The sequence below is a fragment of the Heterodontus francisci genome, chromosome 8 (genome assembly GCF_036365525.1).
Source record: "Heterodontus francisci isolate sHetFra1 chromosome 8, sHetFra1.hap1, whole genome shotgun sequence".
In the NCBI taxonomy this organism is placed as follows: domain Eukaryota; kingdom Metazoa; phylum Chordata; class Chondrichthyes; order Heterodontiformes; family Heterodontidae; genus Heterodontus; species Heterodontus francisci.
The window spans coordinates 77,682,270-77,699,646 of record NC_090378.1 but is presented as its reverse complement, the minus strand read 5'-3'; the positions used below and the strand labels follow the sequence as shown (position 1 = coordinate 77,699,646).

General features: G+C 43.5%; 1 protein-coding gene across 2 annotated transcripts in view; it reads left to right on the top strand.

Annotated features, from left to right (window-relative positions):
• Positions 1-17,377, top strand: part of hmcn1 (hemicentin 1) — a 740,737-nt gene that overhangs the window by 679,282 nt on the left and 44,078 nt on the right. For both annotated transcript variants that reach the window (XM_068037415.1, XM_068037414.1), the window contains exons 94-99: positions 1,917-2,066; positions 4,456-4,593; positions 6,490-6,611; positions 8,321-8,558; positions 14,900-14,962; positions 15,075-15,194. In XM_068037415.1, the coding sequence (XP_067893516.1) occupies positions 1,917-2,066; positions 4,456-4,593; positions 6,490-6,611; positions 8,321-8,558; positions 14,900-14,962; positions 15,075-15,194 (831 nt within the window). The remainder of the gene's footprint in view (positions 1-1,916; positions 2,067-4,455; positions 4,594-6,489; positions 6,612-8,320; positions 8,559-14,899; positions 14,963-15,074; positions 15,195-17,377) is intronic.

The window sequence follows — 17,377 nt, the reverse complement described above, 5'->3', positions numbered from 1 at the left end:
CAGTACGAGTATCAGTACACAATACTCCATAATCCAGTATGAGTACAGCATACAGTGGTTCGCTCACAAGTCTTATACTATGACTAATTCTACCTTTGATCTGTACATTGCATGCATACTGCCACTAAATCATAGTACATCAAAGATACATAAAAGTGACAGAAGAATAACAACATGGACCCAGCAAAATGCACTTAACTCTTTTCAATCACTTCTAATCACTCTGTTACCATGCTTATATAAATAAAAGCAGAATACTGCAGATGCTGGAAATCTGAAATAAAAACAAGAAATGCTGGAAATACTCAGCTGGTCTGGCAGCATCTGTGGAGAGAGACGTTTCAGGTCAGTGACCCTTCTTCAGAACAGTATTATTGTTATTTATGTCACCATGCTTATCTTCTTTGGCGTCCTTATCTCGAGAGACAATTGGTAAGCGCCTGGAGGTGGTCAGTGGTGTGTGGAGCAGCGCCTGGAGTGGCTATAAAGGCCAATTCTAGAGTGACAGGCTCTTCCACAGGTGCTGCAGAAAAATTTGTTTGTTGGGGCTGTTACACAGTTGGCTCTCCCCTTGCGCCTCTGTCTCTTTTCCTGCCAACTGCTAAGTCTCTTTGACTCGCCACACTTTAGCCCCGCCTTTATGGCTGCCCGCCACCTCTGGCAAACGCTGGCAACTGACTCCCACGACTTGTGATCAATGTCGCAGGACTTCATGTCGCGTTTGCAGACGTCTTTAAAGTGCAGACATGGACGGCCGGTGGGTCTGATACCAGTGGCGGGCTCGCTGTACAATGTGTCTTTGGGGATCCTGCCATCTTCCATGCGGCTCACATGGCCAAGCCATCTCAAGCGCCGCTGACTCAGTAGTGTGTATAAGCTGGGGATGTTGGCCGCCTCGAGGACTTCTGTGTTGGAGATACGGTCCTGCCACCTGATGCCAAGTATTCTCCGGAGGCAGCGAAGATGGAATGAATAGAGACGTCACTCTTGGCTGACATACGTTGTCCAGGCCTCGCTGCCATAGAGCAAGGTACTGAGGACACAGGCTTGATACACTCGGACTTTTGTGTTCCGTGTCAGTGCGCCATTTTCCCACACTCTCTTGGCCAGTCTGGACATAGCAGTGGAAGCCTTTCCCATGCACTTGTTGATTTCTGCATCTAGAGACAGGTTACTGGTGATAGTTGAGCCTAGGTAGGTGAACTCTTGAACCACTTCCAGAGCGTGGTCGCCAATATTGATGCTTGGAGCATTTCTGACGTCCTGCCCCATGATGTTTGTTTTCTTGAGGCTGATGGTTAGGCCAAATTCATTGCAGGCAGCCGCAAACCTGTCGATGAGACTCTGCAGGCACTCTTCAGTGTGAGATGTTAAAGCAGCATCGTCAGCAAAGAGGAGTTCCCTGATGAGGACTTTCCGTACTTTGGACTTCGCTCTTAGACGGGCAAGGTTGAACAACCTGCCCCCTGATCTTGTGTGGAGGAAAATTCCTTCTTCAGAGGACTTGAACGCATGTGATATATGGCCCACTTAAGCTCCATGCTACCTTCAAACCCTTCAGGATCAATTTATTGCTATAAACACAAGTGACGTGATTAACGTATTCCAGACCATCCGGGACATGATGAGTGAATTTCACATATTCCATCAGCCTGTTAATACTAAGAAGGTAGCATTGCCTTGGGTTTGCTTCCCATGCTCAACAGAAAGCTGTTTTGTGCAGATGCCATAAACAGCCCAGGACATCGAGGTACACAGTTAATGTGAACTCACATTCCCACAGAGAGGTGATGTTTTGTCAGCCCTTGCGGTTTTGGTTAATTATCATGGCGCCAATTATCAGATTCTAACCTATGCTCTAAGTTTTCTTTTCATAGTAGCAGGAAATGTGCAGTATCTGTTTTTTTTCCCTTCAGGTGGTCCTCAGCGTGCCAGAGGAAGTGTTATTGGAAATATTAACAATGTGGAATTTGGTGTTGCTTTGCTGAATGCTACAGTGTTTGACAGTCCAGAAACTGGTACTCAAATTATACAAGCGCAAATCTCAAATGTACCAAGGAGCATTGGTAAGTGCCTAGTGCCCGATTCATCAATGCAACCTTTTCTAGATCTGAACAGAACTGAAGGGTGTGGGCTACTCAGTGGACTTCACCTTCATAACTTGGGTTTGAATCCAACTTAACCGACATTCACTTCAATAAGAGTGAAATTTCATTTAAAACAGACAAAAGAGACACTTTGGAAATAGAAGAATAAAGGGAATAAAGAGACCAGAGGCAGAGCAGAAATGTGTAATTCTCATCAGTAGCCATGGGGAGGGATACCACCTAAACTTGTAATTTAACAGCTTTCTTGTCCTTTGTGATGCAGGCAATAATATTAATATTTTAACTTTGCCAAAGAACACCTTAATTATTTTGTAATGGATTTAAGCAAGGCAGCAAGAACCATAACCTCTTACTTTGTAATTCTCTCTTGTGTGTCACATAGACAATATCCTTCATTGGCTTACAGCCCAAAGGCTTGCAGTATGCACTCACTGATATATCTCCATATCTGAATGCTCCCACCATCAGGAGTTACCATGTACATACCATAAACTATTAGCATTAGCCAGGTGGTAAGGGGTGTGGGTGGTTCCCACTGTTCAACTCCCAACTGACCATAGCAACTGTTTATGTAACTAGGGTTTTAACCTGTTTTGTTTTATTTGGCTGGAGATTTTGCTAGATTTGATATTTCATGCCCATACTTCACTGAACACCATGATAAATAGTACACTGAATGAATCAAATGGGCAACATGGGGTTATATCAAAGTTCCAACAGTTTTGACTGGGATATTCAACTGGCCTGGGTGCTGGGGCAATCCAACTGGTAAATACCACCTCGACTGGTGGTTTAACAACTGGTACATGCCTGCAGTTCGACAGGTCCATGCCTGTGGCTCAATTGGTGAAAATCCCACATTCAACTGGTTACCAGTAGGCAGTCAAAACTGGTGTGGTACTTCTCATTTCCCAGTTGACAACTGGTTAGCGAACTGGAACAAGTAACTGGAAACACCTTCTGGGTGGTTAAATAAACAAACAGCAACAGGTTTTGTAGGTTTAAAACAGAAGATTAACTATCTATTGAGCAATATTCATTCCCGAAATGGTCGCAACCTCACCCACACACATTCACTGGCGTGCACACACAGGCACGCACACACAAGAAGAGGTTGATAGAGAGAAAAAGAGGTAAGTGGTTTGAAGTGAGGTAGATGTTCGGGGTTCACGGTAAACCTGCTGAATCTTCTCTGGCTCAATTTCTCATTAAAGTTGGAGGTTTGGGTTGTTTGTAGATCTTTCCTTTTGTTGAGATTGCAGTCTGGAGACAGTGATCACTTTCAGGTCACTGTTACAAAGACTTGCGGGTTGATAGGTAAATTAGCCATTGTAAAATTGCCCCTAGTGTAGGTAGGTGGTAGGAGAATTGAGGGAAGGTGGGGATGTGAGAGGGAAAATGGGATTAATGTAGGATTGGTATAGATGGGTGGTTGATGGTCGGCGTGGACTCAGTGGGCCGAAGGGCCTGTTTCGGTGCTGTATCTCTATGACTCTATGACTCTAAGTTGGGCGGCACGGTGGTTAGCACCGCAGCCTCACAGCTCCAGGGACCCGGGTTCGATTCTGGGTACTGCCTGTGCGGAGTTTGCAAGTTCTCCCTGTGACCGTGTGGGTCTTCGCCGGGTGCTCCGGTTTCCTCCCACAGCCAAAGACTTGCAGGTTGATAGGTAAATTGGTCATTATAAATTGCCCCTAGTGTAGGTAGGTGGTAGGGATTATGGGATTACTGCAGGGTTAGTATAAATGGGTGGTTGTTGGTCAGCACAGACTCGGTGGGCCGAAGGGCCTGTTTCAGTGCTGTATCTCTAAATAAATAAACAGGGCACCTTCTTTGGCTTTTGCTTGAGATCTCAGCTCTTGGCTGGACAGGCTTTTGGTGATGTTATTCTCGTTCTCTCTCTTTCTCCCTCTCTCTCCAGAGAGCCATTTTTTAAGGTCAAAAGTGTTGCCTCTGTTGGGAGACATAGAGTTCCCTCCCTGTGGTGACCGACAATGGCCCCAGATGTGGCTACTTCACACCTTCTTTGTTTCAAAAGAACTCATTCAATTCAAAAATGTCTCTTGATGGGTTCAGGATGGATGTAATTGACATCTCTTAGCTTGGCACGTATGTCCTTAACAGACAGTAAGACAGTTTGTATATACAGGGCCCGGTCGTTTGATCTTCGGCAGCCATTTTTGCAGCACATTGTTCACTTTTTTAAAGGAAAAGTTAACTTTATAACTCTTCAGTTTGGGTTCTGTATTTTCAATCACACCCTTTATGTGAATGTGATAGCATGGTTGCCGCTTTTTAACTTCCAAGCCTATCCTGTTTTGTGTTAAGGATTCCATTGTTTTTCTAGGCTCTGCCATGAGGAAGCTCATCTCAATCTTAAATCCTATTTATTGGACAACTGCAAGGGAAATCGGGGAAGCGGTTAATGGATACTCTCTTACAGAAGGGGTATTTAGACGGGAGACACAAGTCGAGTTTGCCACTGGTTAGTTGATAAATATATTATTTAAAATCTTTTTGTTGTATGTGAAAATTTGAAGAGGAGATTAATCATTTTACCTGGTTAGTTCATAAATATGTTTTTTTTAATTTTAAAAACAGGATTTCATTGTAAATTGAGAAACATATTCTGTGAAGCACTTACATATCAGACAATTTTTCCACCTCAGGGAGCACTCCTCCCAGCTGTTTTCTCTCAAACATGCTGTATGGTCAGTGTAGAATATTAGTCTGCTCTTTTAAAATGTTGATATCCATGTTAGGGGAACACATTTTCCGATTAAACACAGAAATCCTGAAATCACGTCTTTTGATATTGGTTTATACTGCTGTTGTAATGAATTTGTTAACCCAATCAATTAAAAATATTTGAAAAGAGTTAACAGCTCTATCTATTTGTTTGTTAATATTACCCAGCATGATTTCAACCCAGAAGATTTTCTTACTAAGAGAACTGTTGCATTCTGAGCAGCTTGACTTTGTTAGTAAAGTGAAAAATCCAGGTTGGGTCAAGTGGCACTGACTTTGTAATATCTAGAGAACTGGATTTTTTTTGGCTATCAAATATGCAAGTTATGTGATGTTTAAAATTAAGCATTTAAACCACATCAATCTTTCAATAATTTTCCCTGGCTCTTTCATGGATAACTATGAACAGATTGTCACAAATTGTGAATTATTACAACAAAAAGTTTTAACGTGATGCGCACTTGTTTTGTGTAGGCGTTAAACAGGTTTGCTTTAAATTCCTGCCTCTACTATTTTAACAAAGGAGTTAATACTTAAGAATAATATGTATCATTATATTCCAAAGATCACACATTGTCCAATGCAAATTTAATACTGAGCCAGAATGTTTGTAGCTAAATTGACTTTCCTACGCCCAAAGCCAGGTTCTAATTTACAACCTGACCTGTAACTGTCCTGAGCGTTCATTTCAAGAATGCAAAGCAATTGCACCTTGCAACCTTAAAAGGACATGCTCCTACATTTTAGTAGCAGTAGTTTACATGGGCCCTGAAATTCCACTGGGGGTCTCCCAGTCAGGATACTGGCAAAACCTCCAGAGAAATGGTTTAAAACAGCATGAGACTGGGAGAAACCCCACAGAATTTCAGGCCCATTGTATTACACTATCCTTTACTTCTGACCTTTCAAAGCAGCTATCCTCCAACTTAACTTGAGCAGTGCCTTCGGCAATTCCCTGATAAATGGGTGCCCATGCATTTTGTCTTCTGGCCCACTTCAGCGCATACCATAGAGCTTAGAGGGCCACAAATAAAGTCAAATTCTTATTCCCATTAATTCGTATCTTATCACATATTGCTGATACTAACAGATATTGATGTTCTGACTTAGGATTTAGTCACCAATGTGGCAATAGTGCTGAAAAGCCATTACAAAGGCTCTAGACCCACAAAATTCGAACAGGACAAATCAATTAACCAAATGTAAGTGCCATAGGAGCTGCCTAGGTATCAAGGGATCTCCCTGTCTCAGGAGTTACATGCAGCCTTAGGGTCTCAGATTGGAGACCCCTGTCCGTGTAAAGACCAGTTACTTTTAAAGTGAAAATGTGGACTTTTTAAAGTAAAAGCAGCCAGTTATCAAGATTATGATATTGCTCATGTTGCTGATAGGTTAATTTTAAAACGTATCAGTAACAATGAATTGATTATAAAGGCAATAAAAATGCCAATAAACACAATATTTTTTGAAAATCTGAATAAGATCCCCATGCCAGAGTGTTCATACCCATGTATTTATGTCCTGTAATCTCTTAGTACTGAATTCAATATTCAATGCCACACAGTGGAGCATTGATAACAACATGGGCTGCATTAGTGAGAATTACTTTTGGTTTGGTCACTGTGGTTTCTAGGAGAGATACTACGAATGACGCACATTGCTAGAGGCCTGGATTCAGATGGGGCACTATTACTGGACATTGTGGTGAATGGATATGTGCTGCAACTACCCTCATCTGTAAACCTTAATGTTAAGGTACTATAGAAAATATATTATGATTCTCAATAATAGACTAAGAATGTGTCTTTTTTAAAAAAAAAATAGATTGAACTGCATGCAAATTTCCACCCAAATTCCAGTACTGATAGGTTCCAAGATGTTGAAGTTTATAATGTTTTTATACCTGATGCTGCATGTTCCTGTATTTTGAAACCAGAAGTCTTAATGGAACCAAAACTCAATTTCACACTGTGCAGACAGTCAACAAATAAGTGTTATTTTTAAGTTGTTATAGTGTCATGTTAATAAAGATTTGCATTTGTACAGTTTCTATAAAAATCTGCATGCATGCATATTACCTCTGCTACTTCATATGCCACTTTAATCTCTGGTGACCAAATATATATATTACCCAGGAACAAGCCAGTCACCTGCCAGTCCTCCCCAAACCTCATATAATTATCATTAGTCCAACATTTAAATATTCCCATATTGGCTCAGATTTTGCTGGAGTGAGGCTTCTCACAGGGTACCCTGATAGATGTGTTCCTGCAAGATTAGGTTTTAAAAACCTTTCCCCCACAAAGCTACTGGGAATGGCATGGCAAGTGCAACAGGGCATCTGGGACCTTAGTGAGCATCACGACAGAATAAGCATCTCCTTAACCATTGAGATTAAAGGATTGAGAAATAAACAGAGGAAGTAGTAGCGAGTGAATTAGAGTGGGCGAATTCAATGTCAAATCAGATACAGAAAGAGAAATAGAGACAGAGAAGGGTTAGATTGAGAGAAAAAAGAGATGGAAAAGAAAATAAAGAATTATTTTTAAAATTAAAATTTTTAAAACCTCCAACAATAATTCACAACCTGATGGAATGAGTCTCTACACTTTTACTTGGTTATTTCCTGGATCAGAGGGGTGAATGTCCGTAATTAACAAATTTTTTTTATTCGTTTTTGTGGGATGTGGGCATCGCTGGGCTAGGTCAGCATTTGTTGCCCATTCCTAATTGCCCTGCTAGGCCATTTCAGAGGACAATTTTTTTAAGAGTCAACCACATTGATGTGGGTCTGGAGTCACATGTAAGACCAGGTAAGGAGAGCAGATTTCCTTCCCTAAAGGACATTAGTGAACCAGCTGGGTTTTTACAACAATCAACAATGGTTTCATGGTTACCATTAGACTAGCTTTTAATTCCAGATTTATTAATTGAATTCAAATTTCACCATCTGCTGTAGTGGAATTTGAACCCATGTCCCCACAGCATTAGCCTGGGCTCTGGATTACTAGTCTAGTGACATTACCACTATGCCACCGCCTCCCCTTACGTCATAATTATCACGTTATTAAAGGGTGGTTACACAGTTAATTTCTAGACTTAACCTTCTGTGCCAAGTTTAATGCAGCAACTTCATGAAAATCAGGGGAGTTTAAGGGCAAGATGCCATTTTCGTGAACTTAATGGCGGAGCGGCACAAGTTGGCCAGCAATCTGCAGCGATTTACAATTCACAGGGTATCTCTTCCTCGCCAAAGGTTGTTGGCCAATTTGTACATTAATAATGGCACGCATCATTCACATGCCATTATTTTTTCCGCAACTTTGGGCCATTATGTAGCACAGCACTGATAACCAGATCAATGCACTCTTGGTCACTCATCGCCAATCCTTATGAATATTATTGCTGTTATATACAGAGAAAATATGCAAACATAATAATTCCATGCAATTTTATGTGTTCAGGATTACACAGAGGACTACATTCAGATTGGACCAGGTCAGATTTACGCCTACTCTACCAGGATGTTTACAGTAGATGATGCTAGCGTACCATACTCTTGGAATCACACCATTACCTATGGTCATAATCGAGGCCGAATGCCATTCTTAGTAGAGACACTCCATGCTACATCCATTGCAGCAGAGTATAGCCCACTGGATGAAATTCTGGAGTACAAGATTCATGCTTTCATCACTAAAGGTAATGAAACAGAATTTTAGTTCTTTCTCACTTTAAAGTAAGAAAGACGTGATTTGCATTGTAGGACTTAGGACTTGTAGTTAGTGCTACATATAAAACAGTACTAATCTGTTAACAGTGGTCAAAGCTTCAACATTCAGATAGCCTAGATGTTCAGAAATAATTATCAAGTGTTCTATTTTTGTACTGCAATCCTGCCCAAACTCAGGAGCAAGGTTTCTTCAACAGCACCTTTCAAACCTGCAACCTCTACCACCTAGAAGAACAAGACCAGCAGCAGAATGGGAGCATCACCACCTGCAAGTTCCCCTCCAAGTCACACACCATTCTGACATGGAACTATATCGGCATTCCTTCACTGTCATTGGGTCAAAATCCTGGAACTCCCTCCCTTCCTACACCACATGGACTGCAGTGGTTCAAGAAGGCAGCTCACCACCACGTTCTCAAGCTCAATTTGGGATGGGCAATAAATGCTGCCTTGCCAGCAGCGCCCAAATCCCATGAACGCATAAAAAAGTTTAACATTTACTACATACAATATATCAATTTGTAATACTTGCACCCTTAAACTGTAGGATTTTCATCTAGTTCATATCTTTTTTATAGTATAACCCCCTTTTTAATCCCATTCTTGAAGTTCCAGTGCTCTGCAAGAGTAATTTTTGATAGCAACACCTGTGTTGCTACATCCTGTGTTTAACATGGTTTTCTGATTCTGTTCCAAAGTTAAAACATCAACATTTTTCAAGGACAGATGCTCAGATTGCAACCATAACTAGTTCTTTGTTCTTATGACACCATCCAGGACAAAGCAGTCCACTTGATTGGCACCCCAACCACCACCTCCTTCACTCCCTCCTCCACAGTGGCAGCAATAGGGCTACCAAATATAGAAGGTAGATTTCACAAGTGGTCACAATGGGGAAAAGATAATTGCTTTGTATTGCGATTGACAGCACAGTATTGCAATATGGTCACAGGGGAACATGCTATAGATATCCAGATTAGCTATATTAATAATTTATTGCTCAATAGGTTGTTGCTATAGAAATTGGAATAAATTTTTGAGGCTTCATAGATTTTTAAAATTCTTCTTTGGGATGTGAGCATCGCTGCCAAAGCCAGCATTTGTTGCCCATCCCTAATTGCCCTTGAGAAGGTGATCTTCTTGAATCGCTGCAGTCCATTTGGGGTAGGTACACCCCACAGTGCTGTTAGGAAGGATTTTGACCCAGCAACAGTGAAGGAACGGCGATTTAGTTCCAAGTCAGGGCTGTGTGTGACTTGGAGGGGAAGTTGCAGGTGGTGATGTTCCCATGCATCTGCTGTCCTTGTCCTTCTATGTGGAAAAGGTCACAGGTTTAGAAGGTGCTGTCGAAGAAGGCATGGTGAGTTGCTGCAGTGCATCTTGTATTTGGTACATATTGCTGTCACTGTGAGTCGGTGCTGGAGGGAGTGAATGCTTAAGGTGGTGGTTGGGTGCCGATCAAGTGGGCTGCTTTGTCCTGGATGCTGTCAAGCTTCCTGAGTGCTGTTGGAGCCACAGTTATCCAAGCAATTGGAGAGTATTCCATCACATTCCTGACTTGTGCCTTGTCGATAGTGGACAGGCTTTGGGGAGTCAGAAGGTGAGTTACTCACCATAGAATTTCCAGTCTCTGACCTGCTTTCGTAGCCACAGTATTTATGTGGCTACTCCAGTTCAGTTTCTGGTCAATGGTAACCCCCAGGATGTTGTTAATGGGGGATTCAGCAATGGTAATGCCGTTGAATGTCAAGGGGAAATGGTTAGATTCTCTCTTATTGGAGATTATCATTGCCTGACACTTGTAGGGCACAAATGTTACTTGCTACTTATTAGCCCAAGCCTGAATGTTGCCCAGGACTTGCTGCATATGGACACTGGCAGCTTCAGTACCTGAGGAATTGCCTTGTACCTAGCAAGAGGACACCTATCGTGGGCCTCATTCATCTAGGCTTTGGGGACTCCGTTAAAGAGGAGGTGCAGCAGAGTGGAAGGGAGGTCCTGGCACCTGCAGCAGCACCACAATGAGCTGTAAGCCCACAGGAGTATCAGCAGAGGCCTCCAGACAGTGGTGAAGGTGGCAGAGGGAAAAGACAGGTGGCTGCCCTACGCAGAAGAAGCTACCCTCCAGAGAGGGTCTACCGGTTGAGGCTCAACTACCTGTAGAAGTCTGAGAGGGAGTGCCAGCGAAGACTCTACCTCTCCAGGGAGACCGTCACTGACCTCTGCGCTATGATGCAGAATGAGCTATGCCCCAGGGTATTTGATGGAAATCTAATGCCAGTGGTGCTAAAGGTCACTATGACACTGAACTTTTATGCCTCTGGATCATTCCAGGGATCCACTGGAAACATGTGTGAGATCTCACAGTCAGTGGCCCATCGATGCATCAAGGAGGTCACCAATGCTCTTTTCAGGAGGGCTGGCGACTATGTTTCTGCTCAGATCCCAACTCTCACGCTGAAAAGCCCATCGGGTTCAGGGCTAATGGTGGATTCCCCAGGCGCAGTGTGTGACAGACAGTATACATGTGGGCATTAAGGCTGCTGCATGCCAGCCAGAAACCTTTAGCAACAGGAAGGGCTTCCACCCGCTCAATGTACAACTGGTCTGCCATCACCGTAAACAGATTCTGGACGTCTGTGTGTGCCTCCTGGGAAGTTGTCACATTGTCTATATTTTGAGGCAGTCCCTGGTGCCAGATCTTTTCCAGCCTCCCGGGTGCCTTTAGGGATGGATCCTTGGAGACAAGGGCTACCCATTGAGGATATAGCTAATGATACCCGTGAGGAACCCATGCACAGATGCAGTGGAGAGGTACAGTGCATGCCACGGGACAATGCGAGCGACTATAGAGCAGGCCTTTGTTCTGCTGAAGATGAGATTCAGGTGCCTAGATGAGTCCGGTGGAGCTCTTTGGTACGTCCTGGCGAGGGTCTCATGTATCTTGGTGGTCTGCTGTGCACTGCAGAACCTGGCACTACAGAGGGGGGAGGCAATGAACAATAAGGAATGTGAGGAATGTGCTGCCTTCTTGGATGATGAGGATGCGGAGGAGGAAGTTCACCAAGCATCACCAGATGAAGGACCCCAGGGACAACAGGAGAGATGCCAGGAGATATGTGATGCCCTTATACATTCATGTTTCCTTTGATCCTTACTGTTGCCCAATAAAGACTTACCTTTACACAGCCCTGTTGTCGCCTTCTTTCCTTCAGGAAACATTCACTCATTGATCAGTTGCACAGCGGAAGCTGGTCAAGCTCCAGACTGGACCATTCGCAGCATGATCCCTCACCTCGAGCCTTTTCACAGAAGCTAGGTTGAAATGAAGCACCAAAGGCCTTACGGAATAGGAAGGAGATCTTGTTTGTTGGAAAAAATTCTTTACTGACTGTGACAGCAAATGCTACCCTTTCCATTTACAATACACATTCACCCGTGAATCCCCCGTGCTTCTAGGTGCTCTTCTTCATTCTTTTGCATGCACTCTGACTCGATACTCCCTCTACGCTGTCAGCTGAAGTAGCGGCAGGCTGCCAACCTTGCTGCCCCTTGGTTAGGGATAAGCTTGGCGGTCGTCCTCTGGTTACCTTAGGCCTGGTGGGCCCCGGCATGTTGGGGTCCTCCTGCACATAAGCAGTAGCACTGTCTGTCCTCAGGAATGATGGAGGGCCTGGCATAGCTGGCAGAGGGGCAGAGGAACTGCTCCTCACACCAGGAGCATCCTGAGAGGAGCCCCCAGCAGCAGTGGGCAGCTGCTGCTCCTGTCTTTGCAGGCAAACTTGTGCCTTCCGGCTGACCTGAGAGGGTAGAGGACCTGGTGGTGACTCCAGGTTCCTTGACCCCACTCGCCTTGCCACTGCTGCTTTGAGCTTATAGTCAAGACGCGGGTATGCAGGCCTGCATGAATGTCCTGCAGACACTGAGTGCTTTGCTGGATGTGGCTCTCCAGGAGAACTGCCAATCTTTCAATGGAGGAAGCTACTCAGAGACAGTGCAGCACTCAAGACCTCGATGGACTCCTCCATCGTCCATGTTTTGGCATGCATAGCCTCTGGCATCTCTGCCAGATGTTGCCTGACCTCTCGCTGCAGCTGCAGCATTTCCTGTTAAGCTGACAACACCAGAGGCACATCATGAGCCTGGGGCTCAGCATGGGCCTGGCCTCCCACATTCCTCTGACTATCAGAGACCTGGGCTGCCATAGCCTCCGTCAGCTGCCTGCGCGCATGTGTGATTTGCTCACCTGGTTATGTGCATTAATCTAACTGCAAGTGGATACCCACTGACGTGAGAGTATCTGCGCTAGTGGAGGGTGCAGGTGTATGAGGTGACAATGCACCCTCTAAGGCTCCATCCTCCCCCTCAGAAGTGGCAGGATCTCCCACAGTCGAGAAGGCTCTTCGAGTAGGTTCTGCGTGACCTGCATTAGAGAACAGACATTGAAGGGTCAAGGGCCTCGCCTCCCGACATAGCAAACACTCCTACGTTGGAGATCCCTGTAGGCACCAGATGCCTGATGAGCAGCATGGCTCCATCGCTGCAGATGCACCCTCGTGCCCCATGACAACCTTACTGTCTTGGGAAGGTGCTCCTGTCCCTCCGTCTGCAACACTTCTTTCATCCTGTGGCTCAGCCAGCTCCATGACCACCTCCTCCATTGGGCTCAGGACATGGAGAATTAGCAGCCCACCGTCAGTCTTAACTCGCTCTCTGTGATTGTGTGCAATCTTCTCCTGCAGAAGAGGGATGAATGCTGTTGGTCTCTCAGTGGGAACTATCGCAAGAAATATGTGAAAGCAAAATACTGCGGATGCTGGAAATCTGAAATAAAAACAGAAAGTGCTGGAAATATTCAGCAGGTCAGGCAGCATCTGTGGAGGGAGAAACAGAGTTAACATTTCGATATGCCTCTTCTTCAGAACCAAATGAAGGTAGAAAGGTGTTGGGTTTTATGCCGTTAAAAGGGGAGGGGGAGGAAGAACAAAAAGGAAGATCTGTGATAGGGTAGAGGGCAAGAGAGTTTAAATGACAAAGATGTCATGGATCAAAAGGCAAAGCGAGTGATAATAGTTGTAGTGAAAGACAAAGCATTTGTCCAGAGAGAATGTTAATGGCGGAATAATGAACAGCTTTGTTCGAAACCAAAAACATGAAAAGCAAGTTTAAGACTGGCACATGGTGAAAAAAAACTATCAAATGTGGGTCATGGTCTGAAATTGTTGAACTCAGTGTTGAGTCCAGAAGGCTGTAAAGTGCCTGATTGGAAGATGAGGTTCTATTCCTTAAGTTTGCGTTGAGCTTCACTGGAACACTGCAGCAGGCTGAGGACAGAAATGTGGGCATGAGAGCAGGTTGGTGAATTAAAATGGCAAGCAACAGGAAGCTCGGGGTCATGCTTGCAGACTGAGTGAAGGTGTTCCGCAAAGCGGTCACACAATCTGCATTTGGTCTCCCCAACATGGAGGCGACCACATTGCGAGCAGCGAATACAGTATGCTAAATTGAAAGAAGTACAAGTAAATCACTGCTTCACCTGGAAGGAGTGTTTGGGGCTTGGATAGTGAGGAGAGAGGAGGTAAAAGGGCAGGTATTACATCTCCTGCAATTGCATGGGAAGATGGGACTGGCATCTTCATCACAAATTATAGTCCATTGTGTGTGGTGATTTGGACTAATAGTAGAGGTCAAGTATCACGACACCAGCACTGGAGACCTGTAACAATCTACTGGAGATTGCTGCACATTCCCAAAGCTGGTGCTCCCCATCCTGCTAGATTGGTATTGTGGTATTAGAATAATGTCTTATAGCAGAGGACAATCAACACAGATTATCTATGACAGTAGCATCACTCCAACAAAATTGACCTTTTTTTTATATCCTACAAATAGAAAGAATCTGCAAATGTTGGTAATCTGAATACAAATAAAAAGTGCTCGAGGTTGAGAGCAGCTCTGTCGGCATCTGTAAAGAGAAAAGGCAGATTATCTTTTTGGATGTGTACCCTTCCTCAGAACTATGTCGATGAAGGGTCTACATCCAAAACACTAGCCGCTCTTCACTTTACACAGCTGACAGACCTGCTGTATATTTCCAGCATTTTCTGGTTTTCTTTTACTTTTAAAATACTAATTATTTGTTTGGATTTTGTGCATATTGATAGAATTACCATCGTAAAAATTGCCCTTATTTCTCTGGGCCACATGAGTTGGTAGTCTGGTTGAAGTAAGATATTAGCAAGAAGAAAACTGTGACTACAAGTGATTTACTCTGGGAACCCCAGGATTTAAAGTTATTTGTTTAATACAGGTGACCGTAGTAACCAGTGTCCGAATGGTTTTACTTTGGATTCAGTTGAGCCCTATTGTTCAGGTGAGCCGAGCACTTCCATTCAAAACTGAACGAGTTTTTTTTTTTGCAAAGACTCCTTAAGTAAAATGATTGAAGTGAAACCTTGTTTAAAACCTTTTATAATTCTATACAGATGAAGACGAGTGTGCTATCCGAAACCCCTGCTCTCATATATGCCACAATGCAATGGGATCATACTACTGCTCATGCCCAAAAGGTCTCACCATATCTGCTGATGGAAGAACCTGTCAAGGTGTGCTGGATTTCTACTGAGCAAAATTTCAAATCTGCATTCAACACAAGACAAGAGTTAATTCTTAAGCAAACTTTTCCAGAAATTACTGTGGTAAAATTCCTTGAACAAACTAAGAGCATAACTTCTTTACATGGACAAAATAAGAAACATGAAGCATAATTGTTAATCCTCAAAGATACTTTAATAATGCAAAAAGATTATTTGGTTTTGGTTTCAATTAAAATTAATGTTTACTAAGATAGGCACATAATATTGTAGCCCCAATTCTCTGATCTACATTGGCCACTATTGAGGCACTGTATCAGTTAAGTGATCCTTGATGTGTATAGATGGTTCAGTATCACAATGAGTTGGATTCTTCTCTATGCAATCCCACCCTAAATTCATGGCAGAAAATGAGAGGAAATGTGGACAGTGAGGCCTTTTGCCATCATAATGCCTTAAACTGAATTCCCCTTCCTCCATGTAGAATGCTATTGGCTTCTCTTCTCCCACTTGCCACATGAAAATGGAGGTAGGGGACAGGGCCCCAGTCCCTGAAAGATTTCCCTCTCATCTCTCTCCTCTTCTACTTGCAAAAGCAGTGATGTAGAAGGAGGTGATAGACTGCAGGAAGTGACAGTAAAGGCCCTGAAGTCCACCAGTAGAGAGTGAGAATTTTGTAGCAGCTTTCTGTCCCTTCAATTCAAGCTCAGCACTCACTGCTTAAAGTATCAGTCAGTCTTGGCTGGGGTTTTCAGTGTGAGTTTTCACACAATCTTCAGGGCACTTCTGCCCCTTTAAAAGGTCTATTGGCATCTTATCCCCACTGCAGCACCATTGGGATTGTCCTCTGTCTTGATGGGTCCCCTGTTGGCAACAGGAATCATGCCAGGATCCCACAGTGCAACACAAATGACCTCCAATCAGGAAAATGGATCAGGATTAAGGTGGATTTTGAGGGGTGAGCGGAAGTTAGACCCTCACCCCTCTCCATGTTCTAATTCTGCCCATAAAGCGATTCCCAGCCAATGTGTTAGCAATTAACATACAGTTTGGTGGAAACACTCAGCAAGTCAAGCAGTACCTGTGGAGAGAGAAAGGTAGTGTTAACATTTCAGGTCAATGACCTTTGATCAGAGCCCAGAATGTGTGAGCAGTCATCTTATCATTTCTGGGATCTGGGTTGGAATAAAGCCTAGATTGAGAGGATGAAGTCTCAAATTTGTCTCTGTCAACTTACTTCCTACTGGGCTTGTAGACGGCACATTACCACCCACAAACTGCCAGTACCTGTTGTAATATTATATGTCCCTTGGTGTGTGATCTATTGTTAAGAGCCATGGGAATACAAGTAATATTCAAAATAAATGTGGGGTTTTATTATAACAGAACTGGAACATAAATACAAATAGTAACTGCATGAGCTAGTCTTGAACATGTCTTAATATCTCGGGCTCCACTTACAAATAACTGTTCACATGTGACTCGAAATCACTTCCTCTGATGATGTTCACTTGCTGTCCTTAAGGTGGAGCGTTAAGGTTGTCCCACAACATCCCCCTTTTTTCAAAAGATAAAAATATATGGACAAGAAACAACAATGTTGTGGTTTGGACAATCTATACATGATTGAACATAATGTTATTTACAGATAAGCAAATTTAACTGTCTCTAAAACGAAAAGGAGGTTTGCTTATACGTCCGGATCTGGTAGTCATGAATGTCCTCCCAGAGTTTAGCTCATCTTGATGATTCACTTGAGATTCTGGTGACTCAAAGAGTACTTAAGGAAGTGGCCCTAGAAATAGTGGATGCATTGGTGGTCATCTTCCAAGATTCTTATAGACTCTGGAACAGTTCCTACAGATTGGAGGGTAGCTAATGTAACCCCACTATTTAAAAAGGGAGGTAGAGAGAAAGCAGGGAATTATAGACCAGTCAGCCTGATGTCAGTAGTGGGGAAAATTCTAGAGTGCATTATCAAAGATTTTATAGCAGAGCACTTAGAGAACAGTGGTAGATTCAGACAGAATCAGCATGGATTTACAAAAGGGAAATCTAGAATTCTACTAGAATTCTTCGAGGATGTAACTAGTAGAGTTGATGAGGGGGAGCCAGTGGATGTGGTTTATTTGGACTTTCAGAAGGCTTTCGACAAAGTCCCACATAAGAGATTAGCATGTAAAATTAAAGCGCAT